The sequence below is a fragment of the Emys orbicularis genome, unplaced genomic scaffold (genome assembly GCF_028017835.1).
Source record: "Emys orbicularis isolate rEmyOrb1 unplaced genomic scaffold, rEmyOrb1.hap1 scaffold_131, whole genome shotgun sequence".
Classification (NCBI taxonomy): domain Eukaryota; kingdom Metazoa; phylum Chordata; order Testudines; family Emydidae; genus Emys; species Emys orbicularis.
The window spans coordinates 1-15,292 of record NW_027045179.1 but is presented as its reverse complement, the minus strand read 5'-3'; the positions used below and the strand labels follow the sequence as shown (position 1 = coordinate 15,292).

At 69.0% G+C, this 15,292-nt stretch overlaps 2 protein-coding genes across 2 annotated transcripts; both read right to left on the bottom strand.

Annotated features, from left to right (window-relative positions):
* Positions 1-3,002: 3,002 nt before the first annotated feature.
* Positions 3,003-6,487, bottom strand: MED11 (mediator complex subunit 11). The gene is made up of 3 exons (XM_065423160.1): positions 6,403-6,487; positions 3,235-3,365; positions 3,003-3,140 (listed from the first exon to the last, which is right to left on the bottom strand). Exons 1-3 carry the CDS (start codon positions 6,485-6,487, stop codon positions 3,003-3,005), a joined length of 354 nt encoding a protein of 117 aa, XP_065279232.1.
* Positions 6,488-11,522: 5,035 nt separating this feature from the next.
* On the bottom strand, positions 11,523-15,280 carry ARRB2 (arrestin beta 2). The gene is made up of 9 exons (XM_065423159.1): positions 15,216-15,280; positions 14,651-14,786; positions 14,425-14,509; positions 14,149-14,221; positions 13,466-13,603; positions 13,042-13,125; positions 12,875-12,954; positions 12,449-12,503; positions 11,523-12,061 (listed from the first exon to the last, which is right to left on the bottom strand). Exons 2-9 carry the CDS (start codon positions 14,720-14,722, stop codon positions 11,968-11,970), a joined length of 681 nt encoding a protein of 226 aa, XP_065279231.1. The 5' UTR covers positions 14,723-14,786; positions 15,216-15,280; the 3' UTR covers positions 11,523-11,967.
* Between the last annotated feature and the right edge of the window lie 12 nt (positions 15,281-15,292).

Genomic DNA, 15,292 nt, shown 5'->3' with positions numbered 1-15,292 from the left:
CCTGCCAGCCCCCCCGATCCCCACAGCCCCCCCTGGGTCCAGGGCCAGCGCTTCCATTTAGGCGACGTAGGCGGTCGCCTAGGGCGCCAGGATTTGGGGGGGCGGCAATTCTGCGGTGGGTCCTTCACTCGCTCTGGGACCCGCCGCAGATTTGCCCCCGACGACCGGGAGCGCGGAAGGACCCCCGCCTAGGGCGCCAAAATCCCTGGTGCCGCTCCTGCCTGGGTCCTCCCCACCAGCCAGCCTCCCCAGCCCTGCCGTGGGGCCAGGCCGGACCCTCCCCCCTCACTTCTCCCCCCTGCCCCCCAGGTTCGAGCTGCCCCGGGGCCAGATCTGTGGGCTGGCCAGCGCCGACTGGGTGACCGAGCTCCGCCGGCTCTGGGAGAAGAAAGGTGGGTCCGACCCCCGACCCCTTCCCCCAGCCGCTGCCACCCCCCCTGGATTTTGGGGGCCTGCTGTCCCCCCTGCAAAAAGGGGGTCCCCCTCGATGGAGCTGGGATTTGGGGGTCCCCATCCACTGCTCTGGGGTTGGGGGTGGGGCACACGGGGGAAGGGGGGCTGGGTCCTACAGCTTCCCTGCGAGTGGGCGGGCACACGGGGGAAGGGGGGCTGGGTGGGGCTGGCAGGGCAGAGATGGCAGTGGGGTGCTGGGGGGTGGAGCTGACTCTGTTGGGGGGCAGGGGGGCCAGGAGCCTCTCGTCTGGCCCAGCCAGGTCAGTAACTCACCGTGTCCTGCAGAAGCCGAACGGATTGATGCCCGCCAAGGGGGTGGGGGGCTGGCCCCGAACCCCACCAGCGTGCCCCCGCCCTCCAACACCCACCCCCCCATGCCCAGCACGGCCCGACCCCCGGAGCCCCACAGACCCACAGCCAGACCCCCGGAGCCCCACGGACTCACAGACGGACCCCCGGAGCCGCACGGACCCACGGCCAGACCCCCGGAGCCCCACAGACTCACAGACGGACCCCTGGAGCCGAACGGACCCACGGCCAGACCCCCGGAGCCCCACGGACTCACAGATGGACCCCCGGAGCCACACGGACCCACGGCCAGACCCACAGATGAAGCCTTGACCACCGGTGAGCTCACAGCTGGGATCCCCCAAGGGGGAGGGGATCTCTGCGCCCCCCTGGTTTCTAACCCCCTCCCCCTTTGTCTTGCAGACCCCGTTGGGGGGCCCGGCCTGGCGCCCCGGCAGGGGGAGGGAGCAGGCGACGGGCCCCCCCCGGGGCAGCCCCGTCCCTACCTCCTGGCGGTGCTGGTGCTCTTGGGCATCACCCTGCTGCTGGTGGGGGCCCTGACCTACGTGCTCTGCCGGAGGAGCCGGCGGCCCCCCCAGGGACCCGGCCCCCCATACAGAGACCCAGGTAAGCAGGGCAGCGGGGTTGGGGGGGCTCTGCTTCCCTGGGGGGACTGGCTATTTACCTCTGGCTCTGTGCCCCCCAGCACCCCCCAATGGCCGATCCACCCCCCATCCCTGGTCTGTGCCCCCCATGTTCCCCCCCAGGCCAATCCACCCCCCATCCCTGATCCGTGCCCCCCTGAACCTCCCACAGCCGATCCACCCCCCGTCCCTGGTCTGTGCCCCCCATGTTCCCCCCCCCAAGGCCAATCCACCCATCCCTGATCTGTGCCCCCCTGCACCCCCCGGACCCAGAGCGTGGGGGTTGTTTCCCCTCCCCATTTACCCCCCCCAACGCCCGCTCTCCTGCTACCCATTGGGAGCTCCCCGGAGCGGGCCCTGGCCATGCTGGGTTGGGGGGAGTCCTCGGTTTGCTCTTACCCCCCCGGTTTGTCCCCCCCCAGGCACCGGGACACTGTACTACCCCTGCGAGCTGGGCTGACGGATGGCGCCACCTGCCGGCTACCCCCATGAACGGATCCCAGCACCCCACTGATTTCTTGGGGGGGTGGGTGGGGGGTGATGGTATGCAGGGGAGATGGCTTGGGGGTCTAACGCCCAGCTGCCCCCCCCACTTGATGAAGGACTCCGGCTCCGGGGGGGGCCCCCGCAGAGCTGCCCCCCCCCCCCGCACTAAGCTAATCTCTAACCACAGACGAGGTACTCCAGCTCTGGGGAGACGCAGGCCAGCCCTGCCCCCGCCCCCCAGAGCCCCCACTAATTTATTCCCCGGAAGAGCTTAAATACAGATGTTTGTACAAGGCTGCGGCTGGTTATTCATGGGAGTTGGGCACGGTTTTGGGGGTCCCTGTATTTGTGCCGGGGGCGGTTCTCCGAGGCTTTCTCTGGGGGGGGCACCTGGAACTGGCCTGAACCCCCAGCATGCAAGGGCCCCCCCCCCAGAGACGGATGGGGGGGTAACTCTGGAGAGAGGAACCCCCCGCTACCAGACACTTTCACTTCCTCTGTGCAGAGGCCGAAGCGGGGGGCGGGATCAGTGAGGAACCAGGACGTGTGTGTGTGTGTGTGTGTGGGGGGGGGGGGAGGAGAGTGGGATTTACACTGGGAGGGGGGGAGACCCACATGGGGGGGCTCCCTCCTCCCGCACTTCCAGGCGTGGGGCTGCCCCATTGCCAGCTCCTGCCCCATCCACCCCCTTGCCCCCAACAGAGGTGCTCAGCGTGGGGCAATTTGGGTTTTTCCCCCCTTTTATTTAACACAGGCAGTAGAAAAAAACAGCCCCCCCTCCTTGCCAGTGGCCCCCCCAGCCTCTGCCCCCCACGAGCCGAGAGCCGTGTGGGTCAGAGCCTGTTCCCGGTACGCCCAGGGGGTGGGGGGGGACCAGGCCATATGTTGGAGCGTGGCCCGGCCGCCATGTCAATCCCATGGCACGCCACGCCAGGCCTGAGATCCCGTGTGTCCCGTGTTGTCATGTGTCCTGTGGGTCATGTCTGTGGCAAATGGTGCCGCGCTCCCCCCGGCAGAGCCTGTCCCGCCTGACACGCAGAGCGAGCGAGCTGCCGGACGCCGGGTCCTGTGTCCTTAGTGTGTTCTTGGTGTGTTCCCGTGTGGGCTCCGTGTCCGGCCGGCAGGCGCCCCCTATTGCTCCAGTGTGTGCTCGCAGGTGCGGGCCAGCTCTCCCAGCTTGACGCGGGCGTAGTCGACCCGGTTCAGCGCCATCTGGCAGCCCTTGCGGGCCGAGTAGCTGGAGCCCTCGTGGGGCTGCCCCGTGGCCACCTGTGGGTGTGGGGAGACGGCAGAGAGAGGGGGTGAGCCCGCGTGCCCCACGGCCCCTGGCCCCGCCCCCCCTTGCCGGCCCCGCCCCCCTCACCTGGGTGAGGTACCGGATCTGGCCCGACAGCTCTGACTCCACCTTCTGCACCGAGGCGGTGAACTGGGCAGCCTGGCGCTCCAGCAGCCGCTCGTTCGGCTTCTCCTTCGACAGCTCCAGGATCACGTTCCCTGGGGGGGGGGGACGGGGGTGAGGGGGCGCCCCGATAACCCCCCCGCCTCCCCGAGGGGGAGCCTCGTCCCAAAGCGCCCCCCTGTTCCGGGCCTGACTCGCCGGCTGGATCCACCCCGGCACCCCTCCCCCCGGGGGAATCCCCCGGGGATCCCCTAGCACCCCATCCCCCTGGGGAAGCCCCAGGCACCCCTCCCCCGCCCCAGGGGATTCCCCGGCACCCCTCCCCCCCATGGCCATGACCTCCCACCAGGGATTAGTGTTGCCAACTTTCTAATTGCACCATACCGAACACCGAGGCCCCGCCCCTTCCCCCAGGCCCCGCCCCTGATCACTGCATTCCCCCTCCCTCGGTGGCTTGCTCTCCCCCACCCTCTCTCACTGTCACTGTGATGGGTCCGGGGATGAGGAGTTTGGGGGGCCGTAGGGGGTGCAGGCTCTGAGCTGGGGCTGGGGATGAGGGGTTTGGGGTGCAGGAGTGGGCTGTGGGGGGCTCAGGGCAGAGGATGAGGGGTTTGGGGTGCAGGAGGGGGCTATGGGGGGCTCAGGGCTGGGGATGAGGGGTTTGGGGTGCAGGAGGGGGCTATGGGGCTCAGGGCTGGGGATGAGGGGTTTGGGGGGCAGGAGGAGGTGCAGGATCTGGGGCTGGGGATGAGGGGTTTGGGGTGCAGGAGGGGGCTATGGGGCTCAGGGCTGGGGATGAGGGGTTTGGGGTGCAGGAGGGGGCTATGGGGCTCAGGGCTGGGGATGAGGGGTTTGGGGGGCAGGAGGAGGTGCAGGATCTGGGGCTGGGGATGAGGGGTTTGGGGTGCAGGAGTGGGCTGTGGGGGGCTCTGGGCTGGGGATGAGGGGTTTGGGGTGCAGGAGGGGGCTGTGGGGGGCTCAGGGCAGAGGATGAGGGGTTTGGGGTGCAGGAGTGGGCTGTGGGGGGCTCAGGGCTGGGGATGAGGGGTTTGGGGGGCAGGAGTGGGCTGTGGGGAGCTCAGGGCTGGGGATGAGGGGTTTGGGGGGCAGGAGGAGGTGCAGGATCTGGGGCTGGGGATGAGGGGTTTGGGGTGCAGGAGGGGGCTATGGGGGGCTCAGGGCTGGGGATGAGGGGTTTGGGGGGCAGGAGTGGGCTGTGGGGAGCTCAGGGCTGGGGATGAGGGGTTTGGGGGGCAGGAGGAGGTGCAGGATCTGGGGCTGGAGATGAGGGGTTTGGGGGGCAGGAGGAGGTGCAGGATCTGGGGCTGGGGATGAGGGGTTTGGGGGGCAGGAGGAGGTGAAGGATCTGGGGCTGGAGATGAGGGGTTTGGGGGGCAGGAGGAGGTGCAGGATCTGGGGCTGGGGATGAGGGGTTTGGGGTGCAGGAGGGGGCTATGGGGGGCTCAGGGCTGGGGATGAGGGGTTTGGGGTGCAGGAGGGGGCTGTGGGGGGCTCAGGGCAGAGGATGAGGGGTTTGGGGTGCAGGAGGGGGCTATGGGGCTCAGGGCTGGGGATGAGGGGTTTGGGGTGCAGGAGGGGGCTGTGGGGGGCTCAGGGCAGAGGATGAGGGGTTTGGGGTGCAGGAGGGGGCTATGGGGGGCTCAGGGCTGGGGATGAGGGGTTTGGGGTGCAGGAGGGGGATATGGGGGGCTCAGGGCTGGGGATGAGGGGTTTGGGGGGCAGGAGGAGGTGCAGGATCTGGGGCTGGAGATGAGGGGTTTGGGGGGCAGGAGGAGGTGCAGGATCTGGGGCTGGGGATGAGGGGTTTGGGGTGCAGGAGGGGGCTATGGGGCTCAGGGCTGGGGATGAGGGGTTTGGGGTGCAGGAGGGGGCTCAGGGCAGAGGATGAGGGGTTTGGGGTACAAGAGGGGGCTATGGGGGGCTCAGGGCTGGGGATGAGGGGTTTGGGGTGCAGGAGGGGGATATGGGGGGCTCAGGGCTGGGGATGAGGGGTTTGGGGGGCAGGAGGAGGTGCAGGATCTGGGGCTGGAGATGAGGGGTTTGGGGGGCAGGAGGAGGTGCAGGATCTGGGGCTGGGGATGAGGGGTTTGGGGTGCAGGAGGGGGCTATGGGGCTCAGGGCTGGGGATGAGGGGTTTGGGGTGCAGGAGGGGGCTCAGGGCAGAGGATGAGGGGTTTGGGGTACAGGAGGGGGCTATGGGGGGCTCAGGGCTGGGGATGAGGGGTTTGGGGTGCAGGAGGGGGATATGGGGGGCTCAGGGCTGGGGATGAGGGGTTTGGGGGGCAGGAGGAGGTGCAGGATCTGGGGCTGGAGATGAGGGGTTTGGGGGGCAGGAGGGGGCTGTGGGGGGCTCAGGGCTGGGGCAGGGGGTTGGGGCGTGGGGTAACCTCGGGGGGGCTCCCGGGCAGCGGGGGGCTAAGGCTGGCTGCCTGTCCTGACAGGGTGATGCGCGTGCACCCCGAAAGCGGCCGGACGGTGCGGCTCCTAGGCGGGGGGGTGGGAGGCTCCATGTGCCGCTCTTGCTGGCAGGCCCTGCCCCCTCGCTCTCATTGGTTCCCGGCCCAGGGGCATGCAGAGCCGGTGCTCGGGGCAGCGTGCGGAGCCCCCTGGCCCCCTGGCGAGGAGCCGGACCCGCTGGTGGCCGCGTCAGGGGCACAGGACGGAGCCGGGACAGGTGGGGACTCGCCTGCCTCAGCTCCGACCGGACGTTTACCTGCTCGGTCAGTGCTGCCGACCGGCGCCGCCAGGTCCCCTTTCGATTGGCTGTTCGGGTCGACAACCGGACACGGGGTCCCCTGCCCCAGTGCCCCCCACTGCAGGCCCCCACCCCCTGCATCCTGGCCCCGCCCCGGCCGTTAGCCACGCCCCCACCCCAATCTGCCCCGCCCCGCCCGTTAGCCACGCCCCCACCCCTGCAGCCTGGCCCCGCCCCCGCCCGTTAGCCACGCCCCTGGCCCCGCCCCTACCCGCGCTCTGCAGCGAGGCCCCGCCCCCGGTCGCTGGCCCCGCCCCTACCCGCGCTCTGCAGCCAGGCCCGCCCCCGGCCGCTGGCCCCGCCCCTACCCGCGCTCTGCAGCCAGGCCCGCCCCCGGCCGCTGGCCCCGCCCCTACCCGCGCTTTGCAGCGAGGCGCCGATCTCGCGCTCCAGCTCCTCCAACACCCGCAGCCGCTCGTTGGCGACGCTGTAGGTGGCCATGGCCCCGCGCGCCCCGCCGCTCTCTGCGCATGCGCGGCCCGGGCTTCGCCCCCCCTCCTCTTCCCGGCGCTACATTGCCGGCGGCGGCACACGTGACCCGGAAACGATGGAGGGGGCGGGGCCTGGCCCGGCCTGGAGGCGCCACGTGCGCCGGGAGCTGGAGCGGCGGGAACGCGAGACGCGGCGGCTGCAGGGCCTGGTGCAGAGCCGTGAGCGGGGGGGCGGGGCCCGGTGCCGAGCCGTGAGCGGGGGGGCGGGGCCCGGTGCCGAGCCGTGAGCGGGGGGCGGGGCCCGGTGCCGAGCCGTGAGCGGGGGGCGGGGCCATGACTTGGGGGCACAGCAGAGTCCGGAACCCCCCCCCGAGCTGGGGGGAGAACCCAGGAGTCCGGGCTCCCAGCCCCCCCTGCTCTAACCCCCCAGCCCCCACTCCCCTCCCAGCGCCGGGGAGAGAACCCAGGAGTCCTGGCTCCCAGCCCCCCCCGCTCTAACCACCAGCCCCCACTCCCCTCCCAGCGCCAGGGAGAGAACCCAGGAGTCCTGGCTCCCAGCCCCCCCTGCTCTAACCACCAGCCCCCACTCCCCTCCCAGCGCCAGGGAGAGAACCCAGGAGTCCTGGCTCCCAGCCCCCCCTGCTCTAACCACCAGCCCCCACTCCCCTCCCAGCGCCAGGGAGAGAACCCAGGAGTCCTGGCTCCCAGCCCCTCCCCTTTCTTCACTTACAGATGAGAAACTCCTGGAGCGCCGGGACCTGGAGCGGCTGTTGGCAGAGAAACTTCAGCTGGAGCCCGGGACCCAGGAATCCAGGTGAAGCTGGGATCATAATCCTCTGCTCCCGGGGGCTGCGGCTCGGGAGTGAGGGGCACCGGCAGGGCCGGGCTAGCAGGGGCTGCGGCTCGGGAGTGAGGGGCACCGGCAGAGCTGGGGGGGCAGGACTGGGGGGGCAGGGGGCTGTGGGTCGGGAGTGAGGGGCACCACAGAGGGTGGGGGGCAGGGGCTGCGGCTCGGGAGTGAGGGGCACCGGCAGAGCTGGGGGGGCAGGACTGGGGGGGCAGGGGGCTGTGGGTCGGGAGTGAGGGGCACCACAGAGGGTGGGGGGTAGGGGCTGCGGCTCGGGAGTGAGGGGCACCGGCAGATCTGGGGGGGTCAGGGCTGGACGAGCAGGGGGCTGTGGGTTGGGAGTGAGGTGCACCACAGAGGGTAGGGTGGGGCTGTGACCCAGTCTCCCTTTTGTGCCCTGCAGGGCCCCCCTGGAGCTGGCGTCGCTGCAGCTGCAGCAGGCGGTGGAGCTGGCGCAGCTGCGGGGGGCTCAAGAGGAGGTGAGTCGGGGGGGGCGCTGTGGTGGGGGGGGGCAGCAGCATCCGTGGGACTAATCCCTCCCCCCCGTGTCTTCCCCCCCCCGGTAGCTGGCCCAGAGCGTGGCCCACCTGAGCGACGCCCTGAAACACAGCGAGTCCGAATGCCAGGAGCAGCGGGCCAGGTGAGCCCCCGATCCCTCCCCCGTGTCCCCCGTCTCCTCCCCAGCCCTCCCGGGCCCCCCAGTATCCCTGGGGGGCTGTAACCCGCTGGCATGTGTCTGCCCAGGGCAGGGCGCTGTGCCCGGGAGTTGGCGGGGCTCGCGGGGTGCTGCCAGGAGCTGCAGGCCCGGCTGTGGGAGCAGGGCCAGGAGGCCGAGGGGCTGCGGGCGGCGCTGGGGGCGGCGCTGCGGGCGCGGGACCAGCTGGAGGCCCGGTGGGTGCAGGAGAAGCAGCTGGAGGCGCAGAGGGTGAACGAGACCAACGCCCAGGAGGAGAGGTGAGCCCCACAGCCCCCCCAAGGGCACCAGCCCCCCCAGGCAAAGCCCAACGTGGCCCCCCCCTCCAGGCATGGCTGCCCCATGTGCCCTCCCTGCCTTGAGCACTGTCAGCCACTTCTCTGCCCCCCCCACACAGGGAAACGAGGGGTGAGCCCCCTGCGTGCCCCCCCTCCTGGCTGGGCACCCCCCTACTTGCCTGTCTGTGCCCCCCACAGGTATCGGGACCAGCTGTCACGCCTGCGCCAGAAGCTGGAGAGGATGCGGCTGGGAGGATCGTTTGGGTAACGCCCCCCCTGCCCTGGCACGCCCCCCCCTCCCACGCCCTCCTTCCACCCCCCTGCCCTGGCATGGCCCCCCCTTTATCATGAGCACCACCCCGTCCCCCAGATATCCTGCGCTCAGATTCCCACCGCCCCCCCTGTAACCTCCCCACGCCCTGCCCAGCTGGGCTGGCGGCAGCTTGGACACCCCACCCCAGAGACAGCTGCATTTGGGGGCCTGGTGAGCAGCACCCCCTCCTGGGCAGGCCGAGGGAGGGGCAGGAGGGGCTGGGTGTGTACCCCCAAATTAACACCCTTCCCCCACCCAGACCCCCCAGGCTGGGCACGGAGCTGGTGACGAGCGAAAACACATCCTGCGAGGAGCTGGTGAGAGGAGAGCGGGGGCTGGTGGGTTAGAGCAGGGGGGGCTGGGAGCCAGGACTCCTGGTTTCTCTCCCCGGCTCTGGGAGGGGAGTGGGGGCTGGTGGGTTAGAGCGGGGGGGCTGGGAGCCAGGACTCCTGGTTTCTCTCCCCGGCTCTGGGAGGGGAGTGGGGGCTGGTGGGTTAGAGCGGGGGGGCTGGTGGGTTAGAGCGGGGGGCTGGGAGCCAGGACACCTGGGTTCTCTCCCCGGCTCTGGGAGGGGAGTGGGGGCTGGTGGGTTAGAGCGGGGGGGCTGGTGGGTTAGAGCGGGGGGCTGGGAGCCAGGACACCTGGGTTCTCTCCCCGGCTCTGGGAGGGGAGTGGGGGCTGGTGGGTTAGAGCGGGGGGCTGGGAGCCAGGACTCCTGGGTTCTCTCCCCGGCTCTGGGAGGGGAGTGGGGGCTGGTGGGTTAGAGCGGGGGGGGCTGGTGGGTTAGAGCGGGGGGCTGGGAGCCAGGACTCCTGGATTCTCTCCCCGGCTCTGGGAGGGGAGTGGGGGCTGGTGGGTTAGAGCGGGGGGGCTGGGAGCCAGGACTCCTGGATTCTTTCTGCCCAGTGTCAGGAGGATTGTGGAGTCCTATGGTTTTTCTTCCGTCCCCCCACCAGGCAGCGGTGGGGCTGTGCCCTGGGGGCAGCTCATCCCCTGGGAGAGGAGGAGAAATGGATGGTGAGGGACCAGGTAAGTTGGGGAGATCAGCGAGCCCCATGTTGCCCCCCTTGCTGTCCCCGTTTCTGCCAGCCGGGTTTTCACCCTAATTGTCCCCCCGCCCCTTTGTCGTTCCAGATCCAGCGCCCGGACCCGCTGCTGAGCTGGACAGAGATGCCCCCTAAGTGGCTGCACCGGGGAACCCCTGTTCCAGGGAGCATTTGGGGGGGTGTCTGGCTCCAGATCTGGCCCATGCATCCCCCCCCCATTCCCACCACGCTCATTAACCCAGCCCTTGTATGCAAACGCTGCCTTGTCCTCATGTCTATCTTTGAATATGCATTGCGCTCATTTGCATAAATGCTCCCTTTCCTTGGGAGATGCTGCCTGGTGTGTGTGCCTTGCTGTGCCACTCTAGTCCCGCAGAGCCACTCTCTATGGTTTTGGGGCGACTGTCTAAGCCCCTGGCTTTGGCCCCAATCCCTCCAACCATAGAGCTGAGGCGTAGCCAGGTGCCTGCCTACAGCCCTGTGGGGGCCCCGCTCTATGGCTGGGGAGGAGACACTCTAGCCAAGGTCTCTGTGGTCAGGGGCCTAGTGCAGTCCTCCAGGCCTCTTGCCATAGAGATGCAGGCTAGAGTGCCTCCTTGAGCTGTATCGCCATGGTGAGACTACAGTTCTAGCCCTGGGTGAGTCCTCCAGGAGTGTCACCATGGAGTCCCAGCTAGAATGTTGCCACTCACAGACCCTCACCATAGAGATGCAGCTGGGGGGGGCATGAGCTATGCTCTAGGCACAGTCTATAGGGCTAGTCCTAGAGCCGCCCTGGCCGCCACGCACAGGATGGCAGCCTAGAGCGGGGGCCAAACCAGAGACGCTCTAAATGTATTGTTAGGACTCTCTGGTTAGCAGCCAGGGAAGGACCAACGAGAGGGAGGGGTACTCTCTACGCAGGAGGTGGTTAGTCCGCATCTCTATGTCCTGGAGCCTAGAGACTCTCTCCTCCCCCCCCCCCCCCATCCCCCAGCACTGCTCTAGCCCCCAGCTGGAGCTATTCGCTGTGGCTGAGATGCGGCCACCTCTGGGGCAGGGCGGCCGGTTATACGGGGACCCCTCGCTCGGCACTGAGATGCGGCCACCTCTGGGGCGGGGCGGCCGGTTCCACGGGGACCCCTCGCCCGGCACTGAGATGCGGCCACCTCTGGGGCGGGGCGGCCGGTTCCACGGGGACCCCTCGCCCGGCACTGAGATGCGGCCACCTCTGGGGCGGGGCGGCCGGTTCCACGGGGACCCCTCGCCCGGCACTGAGATGCGGCCACCTCTGGGGCGGGGTGGCTGGTGACACAAGGACCCCCTGCCCGGCCCTGAGATGCGGCCACCTCTGGGGCGTGGTGGCTTGTGATACAGGGACCCCTCGCCTGGCACTGAGAGGCGGCCACCTCTGGGGCATGGTGGCTTGTGATACAGGGACCCCTCGCCCGGCACTGAGAGGCGGCCACCTCTGGGGCGGGGTGGCTTGTGATACAGGGACCCCTCGCCCGGCACTGAGAGGCGGCCACCTCTGGGGCGGGGTGGCTTGTGATACAGGGACCCCTCGCCCGGCACTGAGAGGCGGCCACCTCTGGGGCGTGGTGGCTTGTGATACAGGGACCCCTCGCCCGGCACGGAGAGGCGGCCACCTCTGGGACAGCTGGTGCCGAGGTCGGACACAGGAACCACACCAGACACCAGTTGAGATGGTCTTTACTTGTCCCCAGTGCTCAGTGAGAGCTGCCTCCCCCCTCCCCCCCACATACAGCTACAGCGCAACAGCCACAAGAAACCAAAATCCCCGACCCACAGCACGAGCATCTGCAGGCCCCCACCAGGAGGGGGCGCTAGGTCCTGACTCTTCTCCTCCCCCCCCCCCCCCCCCCCACACACACACACACGAGGCAGGGGCCCCCCGGCTGAAAACAGCTTTAAAAATCCATGGATGGTTGAGCAGGGGCCCGCAGGCGTTGAAGCAGCAATAATGCCCAGAGAGGAATCCAGTGCTTTTCACTGGGGGGGGAGAGGGGGGGAGCTGCCCCCCCAGCAGCAGGGGGGTTCCCCCTTCCAGAGCTCAGCAGGGGAGCCACAGTTAAAATCTCTGGGGGAGGGGGCACCCCCCCAAGTTAATGACATTTAAAAGCCAGACCCCAGTTCTGGGGGCCCCCCTGTACAGCAGTGAGATGGGGGGGCTTAGTGGAGGCTCCCCTCAGCAGGGGGGCAGCATTAAAAAGCCCAGACAGATACAGTTAAAATCCACCGCCCCCTACCGGGGGCCAGGCACCAGCTCTGCTGCAGGGAGGGGGCAGTAGCCCGGCTCCCTCCCCACGTCCTCAGAAACGGTCGTCGTCCTGGTCGTCCTTGACTCCCCCCTTGAGCCGCAGGCGGGCGAAATCCTCGAAGACGATGTCGTCGTCCTGGCCGTAGCTGGGGGGGCGGAGGGGGATGGATGGGGCGTTAAGGAGGAGGGCTGCTCCCTGCCCCCCCTAAACCAGCCTGCGGAGGGCTGCCCCCGGTCCTCCAAGTGTGGGACCCACAGGGGGCACTGGGGGGCAGGGACTGGTCCCTCCCCCAATCTAGGACCCCACACTGGGGGGGAGTGAGAAGGGAACCCCCACCCCAGCACAGCCTGTAACAGGAGACCCCCCCAGTCCCCAAGGTGCAGCCCCCTTCCCCCCGGACAGTCTCTGGTAACCCACTCGCCCCCCCACAGATACAGCTATGCTGGCCCCTCCCCACCACCAGTGTGTGGCCGGGCGCAGCTGGGGGGCTCCCTGGCTGGGGGAGGGGGGGAGCACATGGGGGGGCTCTTACTGGGTTTCAAATTCAATGAGGTTGGTGTCGACGGGGACGTCTGTCTCGGGGACAACTAGAGGGAGGGGAGAAAAAAAACCATTAATCCTCTGCGCCAAGCAACCTGCGACCCCTTGCCCAGCGCTGAGATGCGCCCACCTCTGGGGCGGGTCAGTCGGTGACACAGGGACCCCTCGCCCGGCACTGAGATGCAGCCACCTCTGGAGTGGGGCAGTCGGTGACACAGGGACCCCTCGCCCGGTGCTGAGATGCGGCCACCTCTGGGGCGGGGCGGCTGGTTACCCAGGGACCCCTCGCCCGGTGCTGAGACGCAGCCACCTCTGGGGCAAGACGGCCGGTGACGCAGGGACCCCTCGCCCAGCGCTGAGATGCGGCCACCTCTGGGGCGGGGCGGCTGGTTACCCAGGGGCTCTATTTAACCCGTACCTGACTGGGGCCGTGCCGGTGCAAATGCCTCGGGGGGCTCGGGGTGCATTAGCACGAAGGGCAGCTCCACAGACACGTCGCTGCGGGAAGAGCGAAGGGGACAGTGAGAGGGGGGCAGGGATGGGGGGGACTCGGGGGGTGGGGGTAACATGTGACCAGGTACTTACCCCCCCCGCGATACAACCAGCTTCACCTTCACCCGGTATGAGACCAGAATCCCCAGCACCTCCTTGTTCGCCCCCTCCTTGACTCTGAAACAGAGCGCGGGATCAGCATGTGCCTGCCTCTGGGGCGGGGTGGCCGGTTACACGGGGACCCCTCGCCCAGCGCTGAGACGCGGCCACCTCTGGGGCGGGGCGGCCGGTTACCCGGGGACCCCTCGCCCGGTGCTGAGATGCGCCCGCCTCTGGGGCGGGGCGGCCGGTTACCCGGGGACCCGTCGCCCGTCGCTGAGATGCGGCCACCTCTGGGGCGGGGCGGCCGGTTACACGGGGACCCCTCGCCCGGCGCTGAGATGCGGCCACCTCTGGGGCGGGGTGGCCGGTTACCCAGGGCCTTGGCAATGGGTGTAACCCCCCGGCCCTCGCTCACATGGTGCTGGAGGCCAGGTTGGTGTCCTCGTGTTTGAGTTTCCCGTCCAGCGCCAGGCCCCGCTTCTCCCGGTTCTGGCTCAGCAGCGGTGTCAGGGTGTAAACCCGGCAGAATGTGGAGCTCGGCGACACCTGGTCACTGGGCGCACAGCAGGTGGGGGGTGAGGGGCTGGGTCCCCCCTGCCCCCCCACCCCCCCGCCACCTCCCTGCCCCTCCCAGCCCGGGACTCCCCTGCCCCCTGAGCCAGGGACCCCCCAATGCATCCCCCAGGCCCCTCCCTGCCCCCCAAGCCAGGGACCCCCAATGCACCCCCAAGCCCCCTCCCTGCGCCCCAACCAGGGACCCCCTGTGACGAAGTGGGACTGTTCTTAATGTTTTCCTCAGTTTCCCCTTTGCAGTTCTTAAGTCTCTAGGGGGTGGGATAAGGGTGTATGGTTGCTGCAGAGCAAAGGGCCAGGGTACATAAATGCCCGACACTCTGTCTCCTAGCAACTGATGGCCTGGGCCCCTCCTCTGCAAAGGTGCCAACTGAAGGTGTTGGAGACAAAGGGATCAGGTGACCTCCTGGCCTGGGAAAGAGACAAAGCCCAGAGGAGGAGGGGCTGGACGGGGGTTTGGAGCTAGCTGGGGACGGGAAGGGAGGGCAGACGGGGGTTCGCGGGGGGGGGGGGGAAATCACTCACTCTTGCTCGGTCTGGGCCACCGGACACTTGTACTGGGCTGTGCTGAAGAGGCAGATGTCTGCGTATTGCCGCACTGCAGGGGAGGAGGGGGTGGTCAGGTTCGAGGGGGGGCACAGGCAGCCCCCCCAACACACTCCCCCCCAGGGTCGTACGCACCCCCCATGCTGGGGAGGTTACCCCCCCTCGGGCACATGAACACCCCCCCCCCCCGCAAGCACACAGCCTCCCCTACTCCCGCCAGCACAATTCCCGCCCCCCCCCCCCCCCAGGACCCACCCGAAACCTTGATCTTCTTCACGCTCTTGCTGGAGTTGTTGGTCACGTGCACGTTCACGCTGATGGGCTCCCCGTGGTAATACAGCTGGGGGGACACACACACCGGGGGGGTCAGTGCGAGGCCCCCCCAGTCCCCTCACAGCCTCTCACCCCACATCAGGGCCCCCCAGCCTCCCCCCAGACCCCCACCCGGCACACGTCCCCTCCCCTGGATCCAGCCCCCCACCTCCTTGTCCAGCGAGGCCTCCAGGTGCAGGGACCGATCCGACATGAGGAAGTGCCGGGTGGTCTCGGCCATGGGCTGGGGGCCCGGCTTCTCGGGCGCGTACTGCACCTTCCGGATCACCAGCCGCACCGAGTTCCTGGGGGAGACAGGAATCAGAGCCCGCCGGACGCCTGGGTTCTCGCCCCGGCTCTGGGAGGGGAGTGGGGCTGGTAGGTTAGAGCAGGGGGGGCTGGGAGCCCGGGCTCCTGGGTTCTCTCCCCGGCTCTGGGAGGGGAGTGGGGGCTGGTGGGTTAGAGCAGGGGGGGCTGGGAGCCAGGGCTCCTGGGTTCTCTTCCCGACTCCGGGAGGGGAGTGGGGGCTGGTGGTTAGAGCAGGGGGGGCTGGGAGCCAGGGCTCCTGGGTTCTCTTCCCTGGCTCTGGGAGGGGAGGGGGGCTGGGGGGTTAGAGGAGGGGGGGGCTGGGAGTCAGGACTCCTGGGTTCTCTCCCGGCTCTGGGAGGGGAGGGGGTTTCACTCGCTGCCTGTCTGCAGCCTGCGCTGGGGGCTCACCCTGGGGTTTCCGGTACCTTTTGTGAATCTTTTCTTCTAGGGATTTGGCACAGAAAGCTCGGATCTCAAAATCCACCCCGCAAGCCTGAGATTG

Excerpts from the sequence above, each read along its gene's own strand:
- ARRB2 (XM_065423159.1), bottom strand. The coding sequence starts at position 14,722 with ATGGCCGAGACCACCCGGCACTTCCTCATGTCGGATCGGTCCCTGCAC. Across the intron at positions 13,604-14,148 it reads GTGGCCCAGACCGAGCAAGA|TGACCAGGTGTCGCCGAGCT; the intron begins GTGAGTGATTTC and ends CTGTGCGCCCAG. Across the intron at positions 12,062-12,448 it reads CTCATTGAATTTGAAACCCA|CTACGGCCAGGACGACGACA; the intron begins GTAAGAGCCCCC and ends CCGCCCCCCCAG.
- MED11 (XM_065423160.1), bottom strand. The coding sequence starts at position 6,487 with ATGGCCACCTACAGCGTCGCCAACGAGCGGCTGCGGGTGTTGGAGGAG. Across the intron at positions 3,366-6,402 it reads CGCCTCGCTGCAAAGCGCGG|GGAACGTGATCCTGGAGCTG; the intron begins GTAGGGGCGGGG and ends CCCCCCCCCCAG. Across the intron at positions 3,141-3,234 it reads AGATCCGGTACCTCACCCAG|GTGGCCACGGGGCAGCCCCA; the intron begins GTGAGGGGGGCG and ends CCACACCCACAG.